The 23,850-nt window shown below is 41.4% G+C and overlaps 1 protein-coding gene across 10 annotated transcripts in view; it reads left to right on the top strand.

Annotated features, from left to right (window-relative positions):
* Positions 1–23,850, top strand: part of HDAC4 (histone deacetylase 4) — a 438,771-nt gene that overhangs the window by 143,216 nt on the left and 271,705 nt on the right. For 8 of the 10 annotated variants that reach the window (XM_005299905.3, XM_005299903.3, XM_008163408.3 and 5 more), the window contains one exon: positions 21,311–21,382. The exons of the other annotated variants lie outside the window; for them this stretch is intronic. In XM_005299905.3, coding sequence (XP_005299962.1) covers positions 21,311–21,382 — 72 coding nt within the window. The remainder of the gene's footprint in view (positions 1–21,310; positions 21,383–23,850) is intronic. 10 annotated transcript variants of the gene reach the window in all.

Raw genomic sequence — 23,850 nt, 5'->3', positions numbered from 1 at the left:
CTCACTGCTAGATCTCTATAGCCTTTGACAAAGTTGCTTCTATGGTGTTGATGAAATTCTACATGAGTCAATGGAGGCAGCAGTCAGCTGGATCTGTTCATTCAGATCAGATCCTAGAGAATGGTGATAGCCGCATGCTCTTCAACACTGACCCTGTTTTGTGAAGTTCCCCAAGACTCAGTTTTTCTCCACCCTCCTCTTCGACATGTACAAGAGACTGCGCGGGATGGCTTGTTTCCATGGATCACGAGGCTTGTTTCCATGGATTCATTCTAGGAATATACAGATGAAACACAACTCTACATTGCTTCCACCATCATTAAGATGCTTTAACACCTGGGCAGCTCATGGATGGCAAGTGGCTGTTTAAAACCGCCCCAAAAAGACAAATATCTTAGTAGGAAGGAGAAAACACTTGACAGTACTCTTGCTTCACCAATTTTCAGCAGTGCTGACCTGAGCCGCCAGGGTCCCTTTTTGACTGGGCGTTCCAGTCGAAAAACCGGACACCTGGCAACCCTGTTGCCACTTCATGGGTGAAGAGAAATAGAGCTGCTTAGAGTAAAATCTGCAGATAGGCACTTTACTTACTTTGTCCACTAGACAGTACAAAATGGAACAGCTCTTGTGCTGCATTAGGCTATCTGGTTCTGCGGTGTGCTGTGAACTCATAACTGTGTCTTTCTCTTACTATTCAAGTTGCCCCTTGTTTGCTAATTCCCAGTATCTTTCTGGAGACCGATGGATTCTTGCGTACAAAAATAAGGCAACTTCTTTGTAAACAGTCTTCTCATAACAATAGAGTACTCCAGTCCAGAGAGACTATTCTTTTACTTTCTGGGCCTTGTCATCTAGCTATCAATATTTATTGTTCTTTAGAGAACCTTGGGTTTGATGCACAAATTGTGAGCACTCACAACTCCAACTGAATTCAGTGAGAGGCACAGGTGTTCAGCAGCTTTGTGTGTGTGTTTAAAAGTATAATCGGTAAGATTTTAAATAGCCGAAATTCAACCTCAGCTGGTAAATTCATATTTTGGTGATTAATGTAGTAAGAAACGTCAGGGGCTCCTGTGGGAACAGTTGCTCCATGGTGTTAAAGCCCACTTACATTATTAATTCAAAAAAATACTGACCACCTAGAAAGAGCTCTTGTGACCATGAGGTGATATTTTTTCTGAGTGTCAGGAAGATACATGTGAAGATGTCTGCTTTGTAAACTTGAGCTGGTACAGTGACACTTAATTCTCTTAAAACGCAAGTGCCCATGGTTGAATGAAAGGCCTTTGAGTGAATTTCTGCCACTCTGTAAATAAATGAGCGGCCTGTTCACGCTTGCAGTGTCATCAAGAAGCAGATGGCAGTAGTAAAAAGTCCCTTTGCAATCTTCCTCTTACTCCAGTAAGGACACATCAGACTGTGCAGTACATGTCTGACCAGTTTTCATAATATCAATCACTGCTCTTTTTACACATTGTGTGCCCTCTTAGCATTTCTAATTTAAATGCAGGATTCCTCACAAAAATAGCTTTATTGGAACAATTTTTTTGACTAATGGTTCCGGTTCTGATATGCTTGCCTTTCATTAAACAAAAACATTTTATTAAACTGGTGGGTCTAAAATATTATTGCAGCTTTTTTTGAGTGTGAAGAGTTAACTGCGTGGAAACTTCAGTGTTTGGTAGCAGCTGTTCTGCACTTACTACGTGTTTAAAAAAAAAACAGATCGCTATTTACTCTTGTTCTTTCTAGGATGTTTTCAGAGTTAAAATTGATTATCTTGTTTAAACAATTGTCCCTCCATGGCCACTGAGTCTGCTGTTTGTATTGTGAATTCCTCGAACCAGAGGCTTTAGAAAGAATTGAAACTCCATCTGTACACTTGTTAAAAAATCTCTCTTTAGTAGCTGTCTTAAATACAATGCCATTGTAAATTCAGTACTGATCTTGGCTTTTTTTGCAGGCTCTTCTTTACTTTCCAATGCTGGTATGTAATTACTGTGTAAGAGGAGTTCTGAGGTTTTCCTGCTACTCTATCCATTTCCAAACTCTGGGGGCAATGGAAAGTACAGGAATGTATCTCTTCATGTCCTGCCATCAGTTTTCATCTTTAACAGAGTTGGAGCTTATTCACTTCATCTTTGGGCCAAACCAAGCTGGACCGTTGTTCTGCTATATTTCACATTTTTGCATGACGGGGGTTATGGTGGTGTGTGACATATATGTATAATGTGCTTTCAGCTTGTTTTTTGGCTGCTTATACTTAGATGACCATAGTTATCTTTTTTAATATATTTTATTTGTGTACATGTTTCTAAACATTTGTGTAATGGGCACATTTTAAAAACAAACAAACCAGTATCCCGTATATACTCGTTCATAAGCCGGTTCGTTTATAAGCTGACCCCCCGCCCCCCCAAGATGGATAAGTTAAAAATGGAAAATTTTTATAACCCATTCATAAGCTGACCCTATAATTCAGGGGTCAGCAAACTTTGACTCCCGGGCCATCAGGATAAGCCGCTGGTGGGACGAGATGGTTTGTTTACCTCGAGCATCCGCAGGCACGGAGGTAAATCTAAGTAAACAGTGTCCCGGCACGCCAGCTGCTTACCCTGACGGGCCGGGACAGGAACTGGTGGGGAAATTTTTTGGGGGGGAGAAGCTGGGAGTCAGGGGAGTAACCCCTGTGACCACCTCCCACATGACCCCACCCCTAGCCCCCACCCCTAGCTCCCACACTCTCCGCATCCTATCCCTTCCCACCTTATCTGGGGAGGGCCAGGGGAGGATGTCTCTGACCTGGTTGGAGCTACTCCGGTAGGCTGGCGGGCTGGGCTAGGCGGCATGGCCGCAGCGTGCTCCGGTGGGCTGGGCGGTGTGGCCGTGGCCTGCTCAGGGGGGCGGGGCCGAGCGGCATGGCTGCAGCCTGCCAGCCCGGGAGCTGCAGCCATGCCGGAGGCTGGGGGAGAGCAGCGTGGTCAGAAGCGGAGAGACCCTGGCCCCGCCTCTTCCCTTCTGTCTCTGCTGGCTGTGCTGCCTCTCCTTGCTCCCTCTGTTGGGGGGAGGGGCTGTGTCCCACCTGTCCCTCTCTATACCCGTTCATAAGCCGACCCCCTTCTCTGGTGCTTCCCTTTTTTACTAAAAAAAAATTTGGCTTATGAACGGTAGGCGGTATATCACTAACTTGCTTCCCTTTTCCTCTGAATAGAGCACACTTTGAGTGTGGTAACTGTTGTTTCTTGCTTATTGCAGATCATCAGATTACCCAGCCTAAATGATGGATCTGGCCACTAAAAAGCATGGCCAATTTGTCATTCGTTCTTGAAATCCTGGCCAAAGGGATTTCCTGTAAGGAATGGCAGGTCTCATTCTGTATGAGCTCCCTCATATTAGACTTTGTGATTTATTAGTGTGGTGGCAGTGTTTTCACACTGTGTGCCAGAGATCACCCATAACACTCTAGGAATCCATGCAGATCTCTCATTGAATGTGCGTGCCCAGCCAACTATCTCATTGGTAGTAGTGGTTTACATCTTTTGATTTATGGTAGTATCTACAGGCACCAACTAAGATCAGGGAGCCATTATACTAGATGAAAAGAACGAGGAGTACTTGTGGCACCTTAGACTAACAAATTGATTTGAGCATAAGCTAAAGCCCACTTCATCAGATGCATGCAGTGGAAAATTGAGTAGAAAGCTATATATAATACACACACACACTTACTTTTTACTTTGTGTAATGACTCATCCACTCCCAGTCTTCATTCAAGCCTAATTTAATGGTGTCCAGTTTTGCAAATTAATTCTAGTTCTGCAGCTTCTCGTTGGAGTCTGCTTTTGAAGTTTTTGTTGTTGAATAATTGTGACTTTTAGGTCTGTAATTGAGTGACCAGGGAGATTGAAGTGTTCTCAGATTGGTTTTTGAGTGTTATAATTCTTGACGTCTAATTTGTGTCCATTTAGTCTTTTGCGTAGAGACTGTCCGGTTTGGCCAATGTACATGGCAGAGGGGCATTGCTGGCACATGATGGCAAATATCAATTGGTAGATGTGCAGGTGAACGAGCCTCTGATAGTGTGGCTGATGTGATTAGGTCCTATGATAGTGTCCCCTGAATAGATATGTGGACAGGGTTGGCAATGGGCTTTCCCCATGTTAATTTTCCCCCATTATTACTCACACCTTCTTGTCAACTGTTTGAAATGGGTCTTCTTGATTATCACTACAAGTTTTTTTTTCTCCTGCTGATAATAGCCCACTTTAATTAGTCTCATTAGAGTGGTATTGCAACACCCATTTTTTCTTGTTCTCTGTATCTGTCTATCTATCTAATCTTCCTACTGTATTTTCCACTGCATGCATCTGATGAAGTGGGCTTTAGCCCGCAAAAGCTTATGCTCAAATAAATGTGTTCGTCTCTATGGTGCCACAAGTACTCCTGTTCTTTTTGATGATACAGACTAACACGGCTACCAATCTGAAACCTGTCATTATACTAGGTGCTGTACAAACATATAATAAGATAGTCATCCTGAAGAATACGTAGTCTAAGGCTATGGCTGCACTATGCTACTTTTGCCGCTAAAAGGCGTGCAGTGTAGCTGCTGTTTGTCAGCAGAAGAGAGCTCTCCAAGTAAATCTCTTTTCTTCTTTGTGTAGATCTAAATCATCTGCTGGATGACTACTGCTCAGATAGCAATGTGTTCTCTAATTCTAAGTTTTGTATGAGGAACCTTGACAGAAATTGGGTTTCTTCCTTAGCCTCTGAAAACAGTAGACGCTTTAATGTAGAATGCCAGCATCCATTCAAAGGATTGTGTCCCTTCTTGGCTCTTTCTTGTCCTCTCATTCAATCACTACATCCTAGAAGCCTGGAGGAAAGTGAACATTTTCAGTTACCTATAGATATTTTTGCTATTCAGTCTGTAACACACACACACACTCTAAAGTAAATTCAGAATACATGTTTTTGCTGTTTTAAACAAACTTATGATTCTTAACTAGTTTTGGAACAGCCTCAGGTGGCTTCTCATTCTCCTTTTTTCTGGGCAATTCTGTCAAGCCCAGGAGATGTAGTGTCTGATTCTCAGAGGTGTTGAGAATATGCAGATTCTACTGAACTCAATTGGAGCTGTGCTCATCACTTCTGAAAATTAGACCCTTGTCAAATAAGTTTCTAAATAAAGATATATTGAGTATATACACTTCATAGAGACTTAACCTATCCAGTCCTTTGCAAGTATCTCCAAGATACCAAAGGAACGTTGGTGATTGATTGCTGTCTTTTACAAACTACAATTAAATAATACAAAACTTTCTGGTTTGCAGTGCTGTTGTAGCCATATTGGTTCCAGAATATTAGAGAGACAAGGTGGGTAAGGTAATATTTTTTTTTTATTGGACCAACTTCTGTTGGAGAAAGAAAAAAGTTTTTGCAAAGCTTGAAAGCTTGTCTCTTTCACCAGCTTGTAGGTTCTATCTTTGTAGACCCTGAGTATCTTGCTTTTATACTACTGATTTGCTGAAAATGTTTAGATGTGCATATAGAATGTTGGCTTTATCTCAAACATTAATCAATACTGTGTAGTACTTTAAAAATCAGCTTCCAATATAAATCACTATTAAAACATACAGTATCATGCAATTGTCGAGAGATAAGAAAATATTTTACAGTAGAAATCAAGATGACAGTCTTTACATTCCTGACTTAAGATATTTCATTAGGTTCATTTTACTTGATCACATAGGGGTAATGGGTAGTGCTGCCTTCTGGAAGACGTTTGTTTGTTTGTTTGTTTGTTTTGTTATTCCTATGGGGCCTTAGAGTGCTGTGGAGAGATTAATCCAATTTGAGTATCTTATTCCTCAGTTACCTGTACGAATGCTTAGTATGGATACTCAGTGTGCCCAAGCAGTACAGTTATGGGATGATTAAAATTAGACTGATTTTTGCCAATATAGAATGAGTGTTCTGTTCGTTACAGATCTCTGATTTTAACCATAGGTTCCAAATGCAATTTTAGATGACCTTGTTTTGGATTTCTTTCTCTAAAGAAAGCTAATTTGTCTTATGGCAAGTGCCTCTTGTACGAGAACTTGGTATTGGAAAAAGAAGATACAGTATAGTGCTTCACCGTTAAAGTTTGTATGTTGATATCTACTAATATCTATCTTTTCCAGACATAGTGGACTCTTCAGCCCTTTTTGGAGGTTGCCAGGACCTCTCCTTTTCCCAGTCAGGTGGGCTGGCAGAGTCAGAACAAAAGCTACAGAGATAATTATCTCTGAAGAGCAGTAGGACTTCCTCTCTTTATGATGGAAGCACTACATTGCATGGACCATGTCTAACTAGGTATTCGCGCAGTGACAAATCCAGTAGAGCCCCATTCCTGTTCTGACAGTATCAAGGGAAACAAGTCTTTTAGCTAGATTTGTGAAGGGACATAAGCATGTAGAATACTATTTAAATGTAGTCATTTTCTTTTTCACTTAGGTTTAGAAATATTTTAAAGCCCAAATTATGGAACTACATACAGTATGCCAAAAACTTCATATTTTATCAAATTTTAAAGTAGCCAAAATTGTGGTAGAGGAAACTAGTTCGAGTGAGTAAAAATAAAAAAGCCCTTAATAGTCTGAGGCTAAACAATCTTATCTGATTTGCATGGAGTTGCGGATTTTCAGTCTCCTGAATGCTAGCTAAACCTCAAAATAAGATTCAGATTTTGTGATTCGACTTAATATATTTACTCAAACATTGGCATAGTCCCTAGTTTATAATTCCACAGTTGAACAGCATATATGTTGCAGTTTGTGAAATCTGTTGAATGATATAGGTCAAGCACATCCTCTTTGTTTGTTTAGTCATACTATCCTCTTTGTTTGTTTAGTCATACTGAGATTTGACCACAGTTTGGCCGGTCCTGAAATCCAACCTATGAAATAAGAAAAATCTTTTTTATGTAGTTAGCTGTGTGAAGAATTTTTATGCCTTTTTTCTAATTTGAGGTCTACACTGTCTACAGGACTGCTATTGACATCGTTATCTAGATTATGCAAATATTACTTGAATAAAACAATGGAGTGGTTAGTGAGTCTCATTGCAAATTGTTTTATTATTTGAAGTGGTAACATGTCTTGCCACATACACCCTTAATGAATTAGGTAAGTTATCTGGCTAAGTGCAAATGGCACAAATTTATTACTAATACAATAAGTTTCCTTTGCAGATAACTAGCTAAAGAATTACTCTTGAAAATACTGTGTTGTAATGTTTTGATTATTGTCAAGGTAAAGGAAGAGAGCGTTAGAGGATGTCTTAAATTGTGGTGTGTAAAATACTGTAAACAATATGCAGCCTTTTTAACTCTTTGGGTTTTTTATTTAAAATGCATATTTAAATGGAAATTTATATTTCTGTGAATTGTTCATTAAATATAGCAACAACATAAGCCTTTGTTCTATCTTCCACTTCCCTGGACTCAACTATGGCCCAATGTTTTAACAATGTTTCAGTTGTATAATAGAATAGTTTGCACTGTTATAGCACCTTCCCTTCCCAGGGTTTTAGAGAATTAACAGTGAGTAAAGTCTTGCACATTGAGCTAGGGAAATACAATCCCTATTTTATGGTAGAGGAAACTGAAACAGAGGTTAAGTAGCTTGCTCCAGGTCACACAGGAAGTCTTCTGACACCATCCTGCCTTTGTCATAAGATCATACTTGCTCTAAATATGTTCTTTAAAGATCCCATATGTGCAGGAGTCTGTCTTGTCTTGTGCTCAGTGGCAGTACTGTCTTAGCTCAGATAAAAATGTGTTAATTGTGAATGAACACAGATTAAAATGCTCAGACTTAATCATTCACTCAGTGGTACATCCAGGGCATGACTGGTTCTGCAAGCAGCTATGGCCTGAGGGATGGAGCTGCTGATGGTACAGGATCTAGGCCTGCCAAGGAAATGAGAAAGGGAAGATAGTCACACACAAAAAACCCTCTGCTCCATAGGTTCAGAAGAAAGGGAGAGGGCAGCAAGAATAGCTTACAGCTAGTTAAAATGATGTGGTAATTAAGGAAGTGGGTCCTAAATTCATCATTCCCTCTGGAGAGGCCTCTAGGAGCACCTCCACTTCAGCAAAAGCACATCTGGAATGAAACTCATGGCAAAATGAATATTGTGTGCCAGCAGAAAGATGCTAAGTAACTCAATAAAATGGAAGGATCTCAGAAATGGAGCAAAAATGAAGGCTCGGGAGCAGTTGACTGTCCTAAATGTTCCAGCCAGTCAGGGCCATGACACCGAGCTTTAATGGGCCTGGGGAGGGCCTTGTTGATGTGGATTCCCTTGAGGTCTCTGCTGGGGGTTGAGGTGGTTGGCAGCAAAGCCATGATCTGCAACGGAGCCAGTGAATGCCTAGGCTTCCTTTCTCTTGGCACTCTCGAGTATTGCAGTAGCTGGGGGAGGGCTTACATGGGTGCAGCACTATGGATGGTGCCTGGTGTTAATAAGTAAGGAGACTACACAAAAACACTAGGGTTATTAACAGATAAACACAAAATAGAATCTCTGGCATAGTGCATGAAGTCTACGCTAGTAACCCGCAATTTATTTCACATGAACAAGATCATTGCTTACTGGTGATCATCTCAATGTATAACTGAAGAATTAAAAGCAAAAATAGTATTCACATTGTTCCTTGGGAGCAGCCGTATGTCTGACTGTACATATGTTCCTGGACATAAGATATCAAAGCTATTGAGTGGATGCTAAGAGGTTTCACCTTTGTTCCTTGTAGAATTAAAATTCTATTTCCGAATCTGCTATATGAAGTGTAAGCATGAGAAAATCCAGCTTTTATAGCCTGTATGGTAGCCCACATATTCATTAGATATATTTTTATATTAGGCAGAACAGTAATTTGCCATATTTCTGGTAATGATATTGGTCCCCTGTCATGCCTCTCAAACTCCAGATCTGCCAGTTTGTATGTTGACACAAGCCATTGAAATGTGTGACAAATCACCAAGTTATAGGACACCCATGTTTTGGTGTGCATTTGTTATGTGCATAATGGTTTTAACTTTAATATCTGGTTTTAAAGCGTTTCCATCACTGTGAATCAAATAAATCAGATTTGCAGTCTCTAATTGATCAGGGGAATGACAAAAAGGAATGACAAAATAGTAGAGATGGACGTACTGTGCTAAAAGAAAACAAAAATAAGTGGCAGTATAAACCCAGAATGGTATTTTACAATAGGATTATGAAGAGTATTCCGTATCTCTTCAGTGTTTAATTGTATTTTCTTTTCCATTTCTCTCTCTTCACTTGCCTTCAGTTACCTAATTCACCTATTTGAAAGCTAGCTGATTTGTGTGATACAGTCCTAATATCCCTTGTTCCCCTAAGGAATGTACACATTACAATTGCTACATTTCCTTTTATCACATTTATCCTGGACTGTTTTTAACTGACTTTCAAAGCTTTTGACCTAATTAACAGCCTTGCAAAGTGCCATCTTGCTTTGCAAATACTTTTTAAAAAGTACATTGTTTTCCTCATTCATAGCAGAGTTTTGAAATTTATATTCAGTTGTGTGCACAGGTCAAATCAGTGGAATTGATTTATGATTGTGCTGTTTAAGATGAGTGGCTTTATTCTCCCACCACAAACAATTACAAAGTAATGGCCCAGGAAGCTGAAGACAACACATTTACATCTGGCATTTAAAAATATTACTTTAGTTTTTGCATATCTTGTGGTCTGTATCAGCAACTTGAGCTCTTACTCCTCTCCTGATTGGCTGACAAATGGAATATAATTTGAGGAAAGAGTGATAAAATTTCCTAGTAATATAGTGAAGGTGACATTAACTGTGGGTAGTCAGCATTACAATGTCTCAACTTCAACTGAAATGAGATCTGATTTCATGTCACTTGTTATGGTGCAGAAATGCATACTGCAGCCATTGTAAGTATTTTGCCCAAGCATCATCTGATCCTGTTTGCCAAACGTTCATGGTTTATATGGCAAAATAGAGCTACAGAAATTAACTTATGGTACTCAACTTGCAAGGTGCTGCTGAGCTATTACTGACTTCAGTGGGATACTTGTCACCTTCCATGTGACATTTAGACATAATAATGTCTCTTGGGTAATCAGTTGTGTCAGGGACATGAAGGAGATTTAAAACTCAAATCTGTGTAAACCTTTTGTATAGTAGAGAGAGAAGACATCATTGTGACTCAGTTGCTGTTGCTTATGCATGTCATAATCATAGACTTTAAGGTCAGAAGGGACCTTAGATTTAGCTGGGGATTGGACCTGCTTTGAGCAGGGAGTTGGACTAGATGACCTCCTGAGGTCCCTTCCAACCCTGATATTCTATGATTCTATGATCGTCTAGTCCAGGAGTAGGCAACCTATGGCACGTGTGCCAAAGGCGGCACGCGTGCTGTTTTTCAATGGCACTCACACTGCCCGGGTCCTGGCCAGCGGTCCAGGGGGCTCTGCATTTTATTTAATTTTAAATGAAGCTTCTTAAACATTTTAAAAACCTTATTTACTTTACATACAACAATAGTTTAGTTCTATATTATAGACTTATAGAAAGAGACCTTCTAAAAGCATTAAAATGTATGACTGGCACACACAACTTTAAATTAGAGTGAATAAATGAAGACTCAGCGCACCACTTTTGAAAGGTTGCCGACCCCTGGTCTAGTCTGACCTCCTGCACAACACAGGCCACAGAATCTCACCCACTCTCTCCTGTAATAAATCCCTAACCTTATGTCTGAGCTAGTGAAGTCCTCAAATCATGGTTTAAAGACTTCAAGGTGCAGAGAATCCTCCAGCAAGTGACCTGGGCCCCATGCTGCAGAGGAAGGCGAAAAACCCCCAGGGCCTCTGCCAATCTGCCCTGGTGGAAAATTCCTTCCTGACCCCAAATATGGCGATAAGCTAAACCCTGAGCATGTGGGCAAGTCTCACCAGCCAGACATCCAGGAAAGAATTCTCGCTAGTAACTGAGATCCCACCCCATCTAACATCCCATCACAGGCCATTGGGCATATTTACCGCTAATCAAAAGAGAAGATGTGTTACAGAAGAAAACGAGTATTTCTGAAAATACTCAGGGCTTTGCTAAGAGATAGCACTGCTAATTTATGCACCATGTCAGTCATAAGCAGTGAAAGGTCTCTAATGCTAGATACTATATGTAAAATTGAGAGCAATGTTGGATTAACTCTTTTTTCCTCTTATACCCTTCCCTTATTCCCATCCCCAGTTCTTATTGTAGATATCCCCAGTTATCTGTTACCCCACAGTTGCTGTAATAATAGTAAATAGAGCTTGTCCAGTAATAGCTGCTTACAGCAAATATTTGAATGATGGTTTCTGCTGAGTTCTGCACGCTGTTAGGTTACACTGGATTTTAATAATAGACTAAGCAGTCAACTCAATTGAATGTGCTATTGGTGTTTCTTCTTGGTAACTGCTATAAATCACATTGTGAGAAGCAAGTGAAGGATGCTTTCATTCTGTTAGACTTCTTCCCTTTTGGATGCACAGTGCATCTTCCAGCTCTCTGGGCTAATTAAAATGCCATTACAGTACATGTGCTACAGTCCAGTCCAGGGAGAGTTCCAAAAATAGATTCTTGAGTGCAGACAAATTAGAATGGAAACATGCATAGAGCATTTTTTCATAGGTTTAAGGAAAAATAATGCATTTGCTGCCTTTAATTGCTTCCTCACTCGTAAATGTACAGGTTTTTTCCATCTTGTAAACTTCAAGTGAATAGGCAGATAAATAATATATTCACAAAAGCTACTCTTCTCATTACTAATATCATTTTAACTTAGTGTTATATTTCTCAATTATCTTGTATGACAGCAATTTGTAATTCAGGAAATAATAGTGGACCACATTTAATTGGCAGGCACAAATTGAAGATATATGCTGGTCTTTATTACTCTCACATATTCCAGTTCAGCATTCTTTCATTCCAATAATACTACTGAAGGGCACTATTTCTCACAACATTTTAGGAAGACAAAAACCCAAATCAGCCATGAACAGAACTGTTTTCCTCAAATAAAAGGTGTGGATGAATATTGTGGGTATTTTTATTCAAGAACTACCCCTCCCCTTTATGCTCCTTTTATAAATTCATAAACAGAAGTTATGTGATCACAATGCATATATAGAAACAAATATCTAGTTGTTGTTTTTAGATTTGGAACATGTCCATCACATAGTCCCTGGGTGCATATACACAATTAAAACACACAATTCAATGATCAATGCATATGTTACAATGCATATCACACTATAAACCTCTGAAGAAATCCTGATAAAATTAGGTGAGCTTTGCCGTGTCCTGTAGGTCAGTAGATTTCACGCTATGTTGGACAGATGGGAGCAATGAATGCAACATTAGAGGACCCTCCTGAGCACACCCTGCTTTCAGTCCCCAAGATTTCAAATGTAAGCACTGAGCAAGACCACACCATACGATGTCATTTGGTGTGATGGCTTACACCAGAGTAGAAAAAGCTATGTTAGAGTTTGCCAATTACATATTGTATAGCTTGAGCTCTATGTAAACACCTTTAATTACACTTTGAAGCAGCTGGGATGACTGCGCAGTTTTTAAATCTGACCTACTGCCAGGTTATCTAGTCTGTCACATGAGACATCACTTATTGTATCCCCTTCCCTCCATGTTTTTCTGGGATGTGTAATTTTGCCATGAGATATTACTCCCCTGTGGTTCCCATTCCTGGAGGACACAAAGGGAAAGAGAGGGCAGAGAAACTGGTGCAGTACAGGTGTCTTGGTAAAACAGCCTGGAGAAATATCTACTCTTTTCCCTTCAATTAAATTTGCCTTGATTAATCTGATTGTATTTGTTTGTTTGGGTGGCCGAGGAGAAAAAAGAACAAATTAAAAATCACTTAGAAAAGTTAGATGCCTGCAAGTCACCAGGGCCTGATGCAATGCATCCTAGAATACTCAAGGAGCTAATAGAGGAGATATCTGAGCCTCTAGCTATTATCTTTGGAAAATCATGGGAGACGGGAGAGATTCCAGAAGACTGGAAAAGGGCAAATATAGTGCCCATCTATAAAAAGGGAAATAAAAACAACCCAGGAAACTACAGACCAGTTAGTTTAACTTCTGTGCCAGGGAAGATAATGGAGCAAGTAATTAAGGAAATCATCTGCAAACACTTGGAAGGTAGTAAGGTGATAAGGAATAGCCAGCATGGATTTGTAAAGAACAAATCATGTCAAACCAATCTGATAGCTTTCTTTGATAGGATAACAAGTCTTGTGGATAAGGGAGAAGCTGTGGATGTGGTATACCTAGACTTTAGTAAGGCATTTGATACGGTCTCGCATGATATTCTTATCGATAAACTAGGCAAATACAATTTAGATGGGGCTACTATAAGGTGGGTGCATAACTGGCTGGATAACCGTACTCAGAGTTATTAATGGTTCCCAATCCTGCTGGAAAGGCATAACAAGTGGGGTTCCGCAAGGGTCTGTTTTGGGACCTGCTCTGTTCAATATCTTCATTAACGACTTAGATAGTGGCATAGAAAGTACGCTTATTAAGTTTGCGGATGATACCAAACTGGGAGGGATTGCAACTGCTTTGGAGGACAGGGTCATAATTCAAAATGATCTGGACAAATTGGAGGAATGGTCTGAGTTAAACAGGATGAAGTTTAACAAAGACAGATGCAAAGTGCTCCACTTAGGAAGAAAAAATCAGTTTCACACATACAGAGTGGGAAGCGACTGTCTAGGAAGGAGTACGGCAGAAAGGGATCTAGGGGTTGTAGTGGACCACAAGCTAAATATGAGTCAACAGTGTGATGCTGTTGCAAAAAAAGCAAACGTGATTCTGGGATGTATTAACAGGTGTGTTGTAAGCAAGACACGAGAAGTCATTCTTCCGCTCTACTCTGCTCTGGTTAGGCCTCAGCTGGAGTATTGTGTCCAGTTCTGGGCACCGCATTTCAAGAAAGATGTGGAGAAATTGGAGCAGGTCCAGAGAAGAGCAACAAGAGTGATTAAACATCTTGAGAACATGACCTATGAAGGACGGCTGAAAGAATTGGGTTTGTTTAGTTTGGAAAAGAGAAGACACAGAGGGGGACATGATAGCAGTTTTCAGGTATCTAAAAGGGTGTCATAAGGATGAGGGAGAAAACTTGTTCACCTTAGCCTCTAAGGATAGAACAAGAAGCAATGGGCTTAAACTGCAGCAAGGGAGGTTTAGGTTGGACATTAGGAAAAAGTTCCTAACTGTCAGGGTGATTAAACACTGGAATAAATTGCTTAGGGATGTTGTGGAATCTCCATCTCTGGAGATATTTAAGAGTAGGTTAGATAAATGTCTATCGGGGATGGTCTAGACAGTATTTGGTCCTGCCATGAGGGCAGGGGACTGGACTCGATGACCTCTCGAGGTCCCTTCCAATCCTAGAATCTATGAATCTGTCTTTGATGGAATTTTGGTAACGGAAACTAATTTTATTCATTTTGTCATTTTTCAATCCAGAATGTCTCCTATCTCTTCCCTTATTCATGAATGTTGGCATAAAACACTGTGTAAAAGCATTTCTCTTATATTGTAAAGGTCAGTTACACGTCATCAGAATCATGAACTGAACGTCTCAAGTAACCATGGTAAGATGGGAACGCAGCTCAGCAGGAGCAAAGAAAGTGCTTTTTTTATTCAGGACCTGAAGTAAAAATCAATCAAGACTGCCAGCTTATTTTCAGTGTGGTAGCACAACATATGTTGTATTGGCTGTTGTTACACATTTTTTCTTTCAAAAAACATTTTACCGTTTTTTCTCTAATATACTTAGAGTTTGTAGTCACAGCTGTAAGGTTGCCTAATCAGTCCTCTTCCAACGGCCCTTTTTTCAGTTGCTCATAGCTTTCTCAAACTTTCACTAGATTTACTGTTGGCAGAATGAAGATTTCTTTTGCCGCCTTCCTTTTTTTAAAAAAAAAAAGGTTGAAAGTTTGCTCAGTTATGATTAAATCTTTTTTTGAGAGCGAAGACAATCCAGGCAAATTTTCTCATCTTCTCTGAATAGCTGTAGCACTCCAGAAGAAGGGGGAATAATGTTGACATTGTGCAGGGAAGAGCACTTTTAAACTGGATATGTGGTCTTTTATCTGGTGAAAATCTGACTTGATTTGGCAGTTACCATGGTTAAAAAAATCTCTTCTTTCAAGCATGGTAATTTTGTTTTTAAAAATATCTTTAAATAATGGTCTTCTAATATTCTAATAGCAATAGATGTGCATGCTTAATAACATTGTGTGGAATTTTAATCTTCACAGCAAAAATTGTGGAACCCCTAACCAATAGATCAGAGTAGCTTTTGTATTGCTTGTTAGATATTTTTTTTCCTGAGCTGCTTTTTGGAACCTCCTAAGTGTCTAAGTTAAGGGAATTTAGTTGCTTTTGGAAGGTGATGCCTGACTTTTCTATTTTTTATTCAGTTTTGTAACGGTGGTTAATATGCAGCAGCTAACTTGTAGACCAAGCTCTTTCATGTGTATTTTCGATATAACATTACAGATTTTACTGTGTGTTAATGTTAATTCCTACTGTAGCAAGTGCATTGACAGTATGTATGATTTTAATTTTGAAAGAAAATGTCCTCAGGCCCTGGATTGCTATTTGGTCCCAAAACTTAGTTTTCTATGGTATCTTTATCTTACTACTAAAACGGATTTCCCCAGGCAGACCAGATTTGTGCTTGTCTGCTGATTTAAAATAGTGATTTTTAGAGTGTTCTGGCAACAGCGGAATTGTGTTCAACTGATCTTTTCAATTGTCTGGTTACGGCAGATGTGTAAAGAAGGATTTCTGCTTTGCCTGGCCTGTTCAGATAATAACAGTGCTAGGCAAAACCAAAACTCCAGGTGAAAAAACTGATTTTGCTTTTTATGAGGAATTGATTGCCTGGAAGATTCCTTACTCCTATAAAGCAGTGAGCAGAAAATTAGTTAATATTTGGGATAACTTTTTGTTTTGGCTGTCATTGACGTTGTTTTGATTATCATCCCATTGCATATTATCTATACCCTTGCTTTGGTGGGAAAATGGAATTGTAATATTGAGTTAAAACTCAGATGATCCTGATCCATTATGACTGGGTTCTTCCTTTTCATCTTTCAAGCACAAGGGCTCGGCCTCCCTGAGATTCGCAATGTCATGCTGGCAGGGAGAATTGTTCAGAGTATTGCTAACTCATCAGTCTCCCTGCCACTGAGAGAAGCAGACACTTCTCTGGGGGTCTCCAGTCTGGAAGCTTGTAAAATTAACATGCTGTTGTCCTCTGGTATAACATTTGTGTGTAAGGTTCTGCAGTTTTCCCTTGGGTTTCCTTCATTAAAGCCCCGCAGATATATTTTAAAAAGTGTGAAATAAAGAGATGTATATAAGAGTAAAGGGAGAGAGCTCCGTGCTTAGAACCTGGGGAGGAAGTTCCTTGTTGTAGTTATGCTCTGTTACAGACAGGGCTGGCTCCAGGCACCAGCCCACCAAGCTTGTGCTTGGGGCGGCACCTGGAGGGGGCGGTGCGGTGTGGCGCTCTGGCCGCCGGGGAGAGCGGAGCCCCGGCTGGGCACTCCGCCCTCCCCCCGGCGCTCTGGCCGCCGGGGAGAGCGGAGCCCCAGCTGGGGAGAGCGGAGCCCCGGCCGGGGCTCGCCGCCCTCCCCCCCCGGCGCTCTGGCTGCCCTCTACCTCCGGCGCCCTTCCCCCGGCTGCCAGGGAGAGCGGAGCCCCGGCCGGGGCTCGCCGCCCTCCCCTGGGGCTCCGGCTGCCCTCCCCCCCGCCGTGCTGGGGGGCGGGGAGAGGGGCGGAGGCGGCGGTGGCCGGAGGCTTTTTTGCCTGGGGCGGGAAAAAAGCCAGAGCCGGCCCTGGTTACAGAACAGCCCATGTCATGGGTGGTGAAATTACAGAAAAGAAAGTAGACTCTACATTTTCTAAGCATGGTAATTACAAACTTTTCTCTATGCTAACCCTTTTAACAAGAGTATTAGATCAAATATAAGCATGTAAACTGAACATTTTATTGCTTAAGACCCATTCAGAAATAGCTATCTATCTGCTCTAGGTGCTGGTGTCATAACTTAATATACAGTTCATAATAATTAAATTGCATCACTTCCATCCCATGTACTCACCAAACAGCAAGCTAGCTAAACTAACCATTGAAACAACCCTTCCTGTTCAACAAATTTAATCTGTTACATTTCTCCCAGTTAAAAAAAAGGAATTCTAGAATGCTTTCCAGGTGATCACATGAGGGCTGATAGGAACAAAGAGGGAGAATGTTACTTCCAGGAACTAAAGTGGGGAGAATCTGGTGTGTTCCCCAAGAGTCTATTTCAAGAATTAATGTTAAAATGGAGGGAAATAGAGCATCAACAGAATAAGATTTTATATATATGTAGTATTTATTTCGTGTGTGTTATTGGTGGTCTGGTCTCTGGTGCTAGCATTTTTTACTTCTGTAGGAGCAGGGAGAAAAATAAAAGTGTAGTATAGGTTATTTGGTTTCAGCCAATTCAATTTAAAAAAAAAAATACTGTCCTGAGACTCCTATCTAGGTACTGTAGGACTAGTGAATTGAAATGCCTCTTTTCCCTCATCATAGCATCACTTCAGTTATTCTTCACATTTGTTAATATTTGCACTCTCCCCTGTCAAGGCCTTGTTGTCTTTGGTGCATTGGGAGCTATGGGTGGGATAGAGAGGGGGAAGCAGAAGGGAGTACACTACTAGAACGTCTGTGGGTTTTTTGTTTTTCATTTTTTTTAAGGGAGGAAATAGGATTTTTTGAAATTTCAAAAATGTCATATTTTTAATTTTTTTAATTGTTTTAAAACTGTTGGTGAACTTTAGAGTGGTTTCTGAAATTTTGAGTTGGATATCAATAAGGTATGTTTCAGAATCAAACATATGTACTTCTAAGTGCTAGCAAACCTACTGTACTCTCCATGAAAATTTCTCTTAGTAACTCACTTCCTTCCATGCTAAATAGTGTTTTCATAACTTTTATAAAAACAAAAACTCTGGCTTACTCAGTATACTCCTGTTTCTTAAGATTTCAATGTTTTAAGGAAGAGGTTTTTAAAACAAATTTTCTCTTGTACTGAACTGAGCATATTATTGAGGCTGAATAAAAAAAGAGCAACAAAAAGGTTTAATTGTTTTGATATGTGGTTTTTTGAAAACTCAATTATTTGGGCATCTTTCTTATTTAGATTTATAAAAAGATACTAGAAATATCCATCACAAGATCAGGCAGCCCTTCTAAAACTGAACATTCACAATAATAAAAAATCCTAAACTCTTTAAGTCAGTAGCCAGAATCCATACAATTACAAGCTGAGCTGGCCCCAGACTGTAACTATCTTATGCCAGTAAATAACTGTGGCTAATTGTAATTCCATCCATTCTCCAAATACCCTGCTAAAGATCAGCATGTCTCCAATGCTAAAACTCTAGACCAGGGATGGGGAACCTCCAGCCCGTGGGCCGGATCTGGCTCCCTGCTTAATTTCATACAGCCCGTGGCTAGTCTCCGCACCACGGGCCGGAAGCCCTGAGCCTCGGCACCCCCACATGGGGCTGGAGCCGCAAGCGCCAGTTTGTCCCGCTGTGGGGGGAAGCTAGGGGCCAGGCTGGTTGGTCGGTGGCCCCTAAGCACAGGGGCGATTAAGAAAGCTCCAAGTCTGCGTGTGCCTACCCCCGCCTGTAGGCCCCCAATGGGGAACCGTGGCCAATGGGAACTGCAGGGGCGGCGTCTGTGGGCATGGACAGCGCACACTGTGCAGAGCTGCCTGGCCATATCGTGGCCGCTTCCAGGAGTGGCACGGGGCCAGGGTGGGAGAGGGGGAGTCGTCTTAGCCCTGCCACCGACTGGGAGCCACCTGAGGTAAGTGGTGCCCGGCTGGAGCCCGCACCCCAAACCCCTGCCCCAGTCCTGAGTCTGCTCCCGCACTCAAAACCTCTTGGCCCCAGCCCCCTCCTGCACCCTGAACCTCTCATTTCTGGCTCCACCCCGGAGCCTAGGGGAAGCCCTGAGCCTCTGCGCTCTCCGGTGGGGCTATGTGTGACCAGTGACAGATATTTTCTATGGTTCAGTGGCCCCCGATAGGAAAAAAGATTCTCCACCCCCGCTCTAGACCCCTGCACAGTAAGGGGGTGGGGAGAAGTCCTTCCAGAGGCAGGAGGCTCTCACAGAGAACCCTCTGCCACCAGCACCCTCTTCTGTATTGAGAGAGCTTCACTTTAACATCTCTGATGATTAAAGCTATGGCAGTGTAATACAGGAAGGAGAGGCCTTCAGTCTGGTAACCCAGATCCAAATAATTAAGACCAGTTCCCTGAATGCCACCTGGAAACCTACAGAAAGCTTGCAGAATACATGTATTCCTAGTGCAAAGCTCTGCTTAATACACGAGTTACTGCATTCTGGAGGGTCTTCTGCTTCTGAATAATTTAGGTGTAGCCCTAAATAGTATTACAGTAGTCTAATGGTAAGGTGACAAATGCATAGATAAGCGTACCAAGTGCCACATCCCAAACAAAAAGTTGCACTCTCCTTATTAAGCACAGATGGGACAGTGGGCTCTTTGCTATGTAACCTTTGTTCTAATAAAGCCACAAAGTTGTGAGCCTGATTCATAAATGATTGTACACCACCTGTTAATAATGTTGATATAAGTTTAGCCAGTTCTTCTTTTCCCTCCTCCAGTTTAGTATTAGCTGTCCAGATTAACCCTCAGCAGAACCTAGTCCTCATCCAAACACCAATTTCTTATAGACAAATCTCTCATATTCATTCCACTGCAGCTGTGGGATCATTCCTTATTTTACTGGCTATTCTATTTCCTTTAATAAAAAATGAACATCCAAACTGTTTAACTGGCATGTGTTTGAGGGGCAATATTTGCTTCCATTTGAAAAGAAAAGCTCATGACACAGCTTATTTTATTGATATATTGTACTTGAGATTTTACCAAATCGAAAGTGATACTAAGAGACAACTGATGCACACAACAGATAGGACTTTTAATTACATTTTCTCTTCAGACTTTTTGGAGTAGAGAAAATATGCAGAAAAGATGAGCCAGTGTTTATGTCATGAAGAAACATTAACATGTAAATGATAAACTCAGTGCTGTCTTTTGATTTGACTGTGAGAGATAGGATACCTGCTTTAATGTTTCTAGAACTGTATATAGCTTGATTCACATGACTTTAGAAGGTGGTAGACAGCCGCATGTAGGAGAAGAATTAACAACAACAACAAAAAAGTGGGGGAAGTGGGTGTGGGCCATAGTTGCATGGTCAACAAATACTTTTAAGTGTTTGCTCTTTCATTTTTGGGCAAAAGTCAAGAAGTCTGGTGTGACATTGTGAAGTAGTTGCTTGTAAGAACTTCCGTTTCTGCCTCAACTTGTTTTGTATGGAAGATGTAATCTTTAAAATGGAAAAATGCTTTGACAAGATGGACTTCTGCATATCGTACAAAATAAATGTGGGGTTTTTTTGATGTGCCTTTTCTGAAATCCAAACTACTGCAAAACAAGGTGCATGATGCATGTCTGTGCATTTTAATCTCCTGCACCGCACTCTGTTTTCTTTACCATCTCTTCAGCATATTACAGCTGTTCTTAGAATGTGCCTCCCAGGACTGTGTTTCTGTTAGCAACTTCACCATACTGTTGCTAAAAAGAAAAATAAATAGCCATTTATTTATTCAATGATAGGACTTATTTTCTGTACCTTTTTAGTAGCAAGACTGACAAGTAAGGCTCCCTGAATTCTGACATTACAACTAAATACTAAATAAAAACCAAAGCAGAACAGATTAAAGTAGGTTTCATATTTTCTGGCTTGATATATGATATAGTGATTGTTATGGTGCTGACTTTAGAGAATCCTTGTTTAAAGTGATTTGTGATTATTGGTATTTTTTTCCTTTGCATTGATAGTTAGTTAGTGACCAGAGGTGGTGCTAGCCCATTGTGGGCCCTAAGCAGGAATATTTTTGCCCCCTTCCAAACACATGCTAATAATTAACAGCCCCCCCCCCCCCCACCAACCCTTGAGCTGCTTGGGGTCCTAAGCAATTGCTTAGTCTGCATACCCCTAGTGCTGGCTCTGTTAGTGACTTTGGTTAATTGAACTACTTTAGACATTCCGCAAACAGGTGGTGATGTCAAATCCTTTTTGTGTTTTCCAGATGGACTTTCTGGCCGAGATCAGCCAGTAGAGCTGCTAAATCCACCTAGAGTGAACCATATGCCCAGTTCTGGTAAGAAGAAAAATACATTTCTGTTGAGTGATATTCCAAGAAGAAAGGCATGCAGAGTATTGTCTTACTTTCTATTGTAAAAGGGTTAGCAGATTACAGCTGTAAATTTATTGAATGATGTCTACTAGGATTTATAAAAATTCACTTTTCCATGGTGAGTGAAAATGTTGATCGAGTGAGTGTGATTGGGGAGCTGCTGGCTCTTCTGAAGGAGAAGTAAGAGGAAAGGAGCAGGAACAGTCCAGGTGCTCTTGGGTTTTTTTATTAGGGGGGCAGGGAGAAGGCAGAGTGGCTGGAGCTGCGGGTTGTTCACAGAAAGTGAGGGGGGACCAAGAGCAGAGTAACTCCTGAATTACTGGTCTTCTCACAGGCTGGAGGGAATTTCAAAGTGAAGTGGCCTCTGATTTGCTGCTCCTTAGGAGCTGGGGAGAAAGAGAGTGAGGAGTAAAGTGCCTTCTTATGCCAAGATTTATCAGAGAGGACTGACAGAGAGATAGTGACTAGCATGATGTAAGGGGTGGCAGAACTAATTAAACAGAATTCTTTCTAAAGATACCACCTGGGAGAATTCTCACTCTTGGGTTTTGATTTTCTAATGTGCAGAATTCCCACAGTTCTTAGAATGTTGACCCCTGGGATCAATGACATCGGTGGGTACTGGGTAAAAATATCTGCAAATCACAGCTGCTATCTTTAAACTGGAGTACCAGGTCTTCATGGTCAAGGGTCATGTGGGGATATGGATAGAGATCTTAAACCTGGGGTTGATTTTTTCCCACTAGAAACATTAGGAATTTAAAAAGCTTGTCTATGAGGGACAAGACCTGATTTGGGCATCAAGCACAAGCAGTCTTCAGTGTGGATGGTATTGTTGCTTGTCTGCTGGGCCACAGGCATAGAAGTGCTGAGAGCTTGAAGATCAGCTGTGGAGTGGAGGGCTATAGAAAAAAGGCCATCCTGGATTCACTTTGGCCTATTCCTCCCTCCCTCAGGTCCTTTCTTCATGGGAGGGATGGCGAAGTCTCTCTGTAGAGAGCTTTCACAGGCTCTTAATCCGTTTTTCACCAGGCACCAAAATCGCAAGCGTTTTTAAAATATTCCATAGTATTAAGCCTGCTGCCTGCAATTACCAGTAATGTGCAGGCCCTCTCTGTTCGAGGCAGACTGGAGGTTTTATGTCTCTGATGACCCCCAGTCACCTGTGATACATGGATTCTGACCATTGTCTGAGGTTACAAGTTCATGTTTTCCTAAAACCTGGCCTGCTCTTAAGCACCCAACGATGCTCTTGGGCAGGGCCGGCTCTAACTTTTTTGCTGCCCCAAGCAGCAAAAAAAGCCCCGCCCCCACCGCCCTCCCCCGCCGCGCCGCCAGAGCGCCCCACCTCCCGCGGAATGCCGCGCCGCACCCCTCACCCCCCCCCCCCCCTTACCAGGTGCCGCCCCAAGCATGTGCTTGGGTGCCTGGTGCCTGGAGCCGGCCCTGCTCTTGGGTTTCTTAATATCAGGGAGGAGATTTTTTGCAGAAAAAACAGCCCCTCCTTTTAAAACATGTGACACTATATGAAAGACAGAAGGGAGCTTTGTTCCATACTTCCCAGGAATCAAAAGACCAGAGGGCTAGGTTGACATGTTTCAGCAAGGAGGGCATCAGAAATAGGTTAGCATGTTTTTATGGACAAGCACGCATGAAAGTTTATGCCCAAATAAATGTGTTAGTCTCTGAGGTGCCACAAGGACTCCTCGTTGTTATTGGTAATAGTAAGTTACAAGTTACCTTGTGCACTTAATGGAGTCGTCTTTGGTTCTTCCATTTTGGGTTATAAAAAGCTATGCTTAAAATAACTTCAAGAAGGGAAGACATAGTGGTAGATGCTGTCAGTGTCATTCTGGTAATGATGGAAAAGCTTTATTGAAGGGGAATGTTTTGTCATTCCCAAAGGTGACAGGACTCTGGATTTCTCTATTCTCCTTTGAAGATTCATTCCACAACCAGATCCCCTCAACTGAGAATGCCTTGTCCCTGTGTCTTGAATGCTTCATTCCGGCCTTTGTGATCTGCAGTGTCATAAAGGAGTGCAAATGACTTAGAGAGACAGGATGGGTGAGGACAATCTTTTATTGGACCATGTTCTGTTGGTGAGTGAGACAAGCTTTCAAGCCACACACAGCTCTTCTTCAGGTCTGGGAAAGGTACACTCCCAGCATCACAGCAAAATGCAAGGTGGAACAGATTGCTTAGGATAAATATTTAGTACATATTGTAAGGGACTATTCATGGTAGAGTGGCCTGTTAACATATCTGCAGTCATCGAACAAAAGAGGGGATTAGTGGTCCCCTTACAATATGTGCCAACTACTTATTGTGAACAATCTGTTCCACCTTGCATTTTGCTGTGATGCTGGGAGTGTACCTTTCCCAGACATGAAGGAGAGCTCTGTGTGGCTTGAAAGCTTGTCTCACTCACC

The sequence above is a fragment of the Chrysemys picta genome, chromosome 11 (genome assembly GCF_011386835.1).
Source record: "Chrysemys picta bellii isolate R12L10 chromosome 11, ASM1138683v2, whole genome shotgun sequence".
In the NCBI taxonomy this organism is placed as follows: Eukaryota; Metazoa; Chordata; order Testudines; family Emydidae; genus Chrysemys; species Chrysemys picta.
Note: the sequence above shows the minus strand (reverse complement) of the source record. Positions and strands in the feature narration are given on the sequence as shown.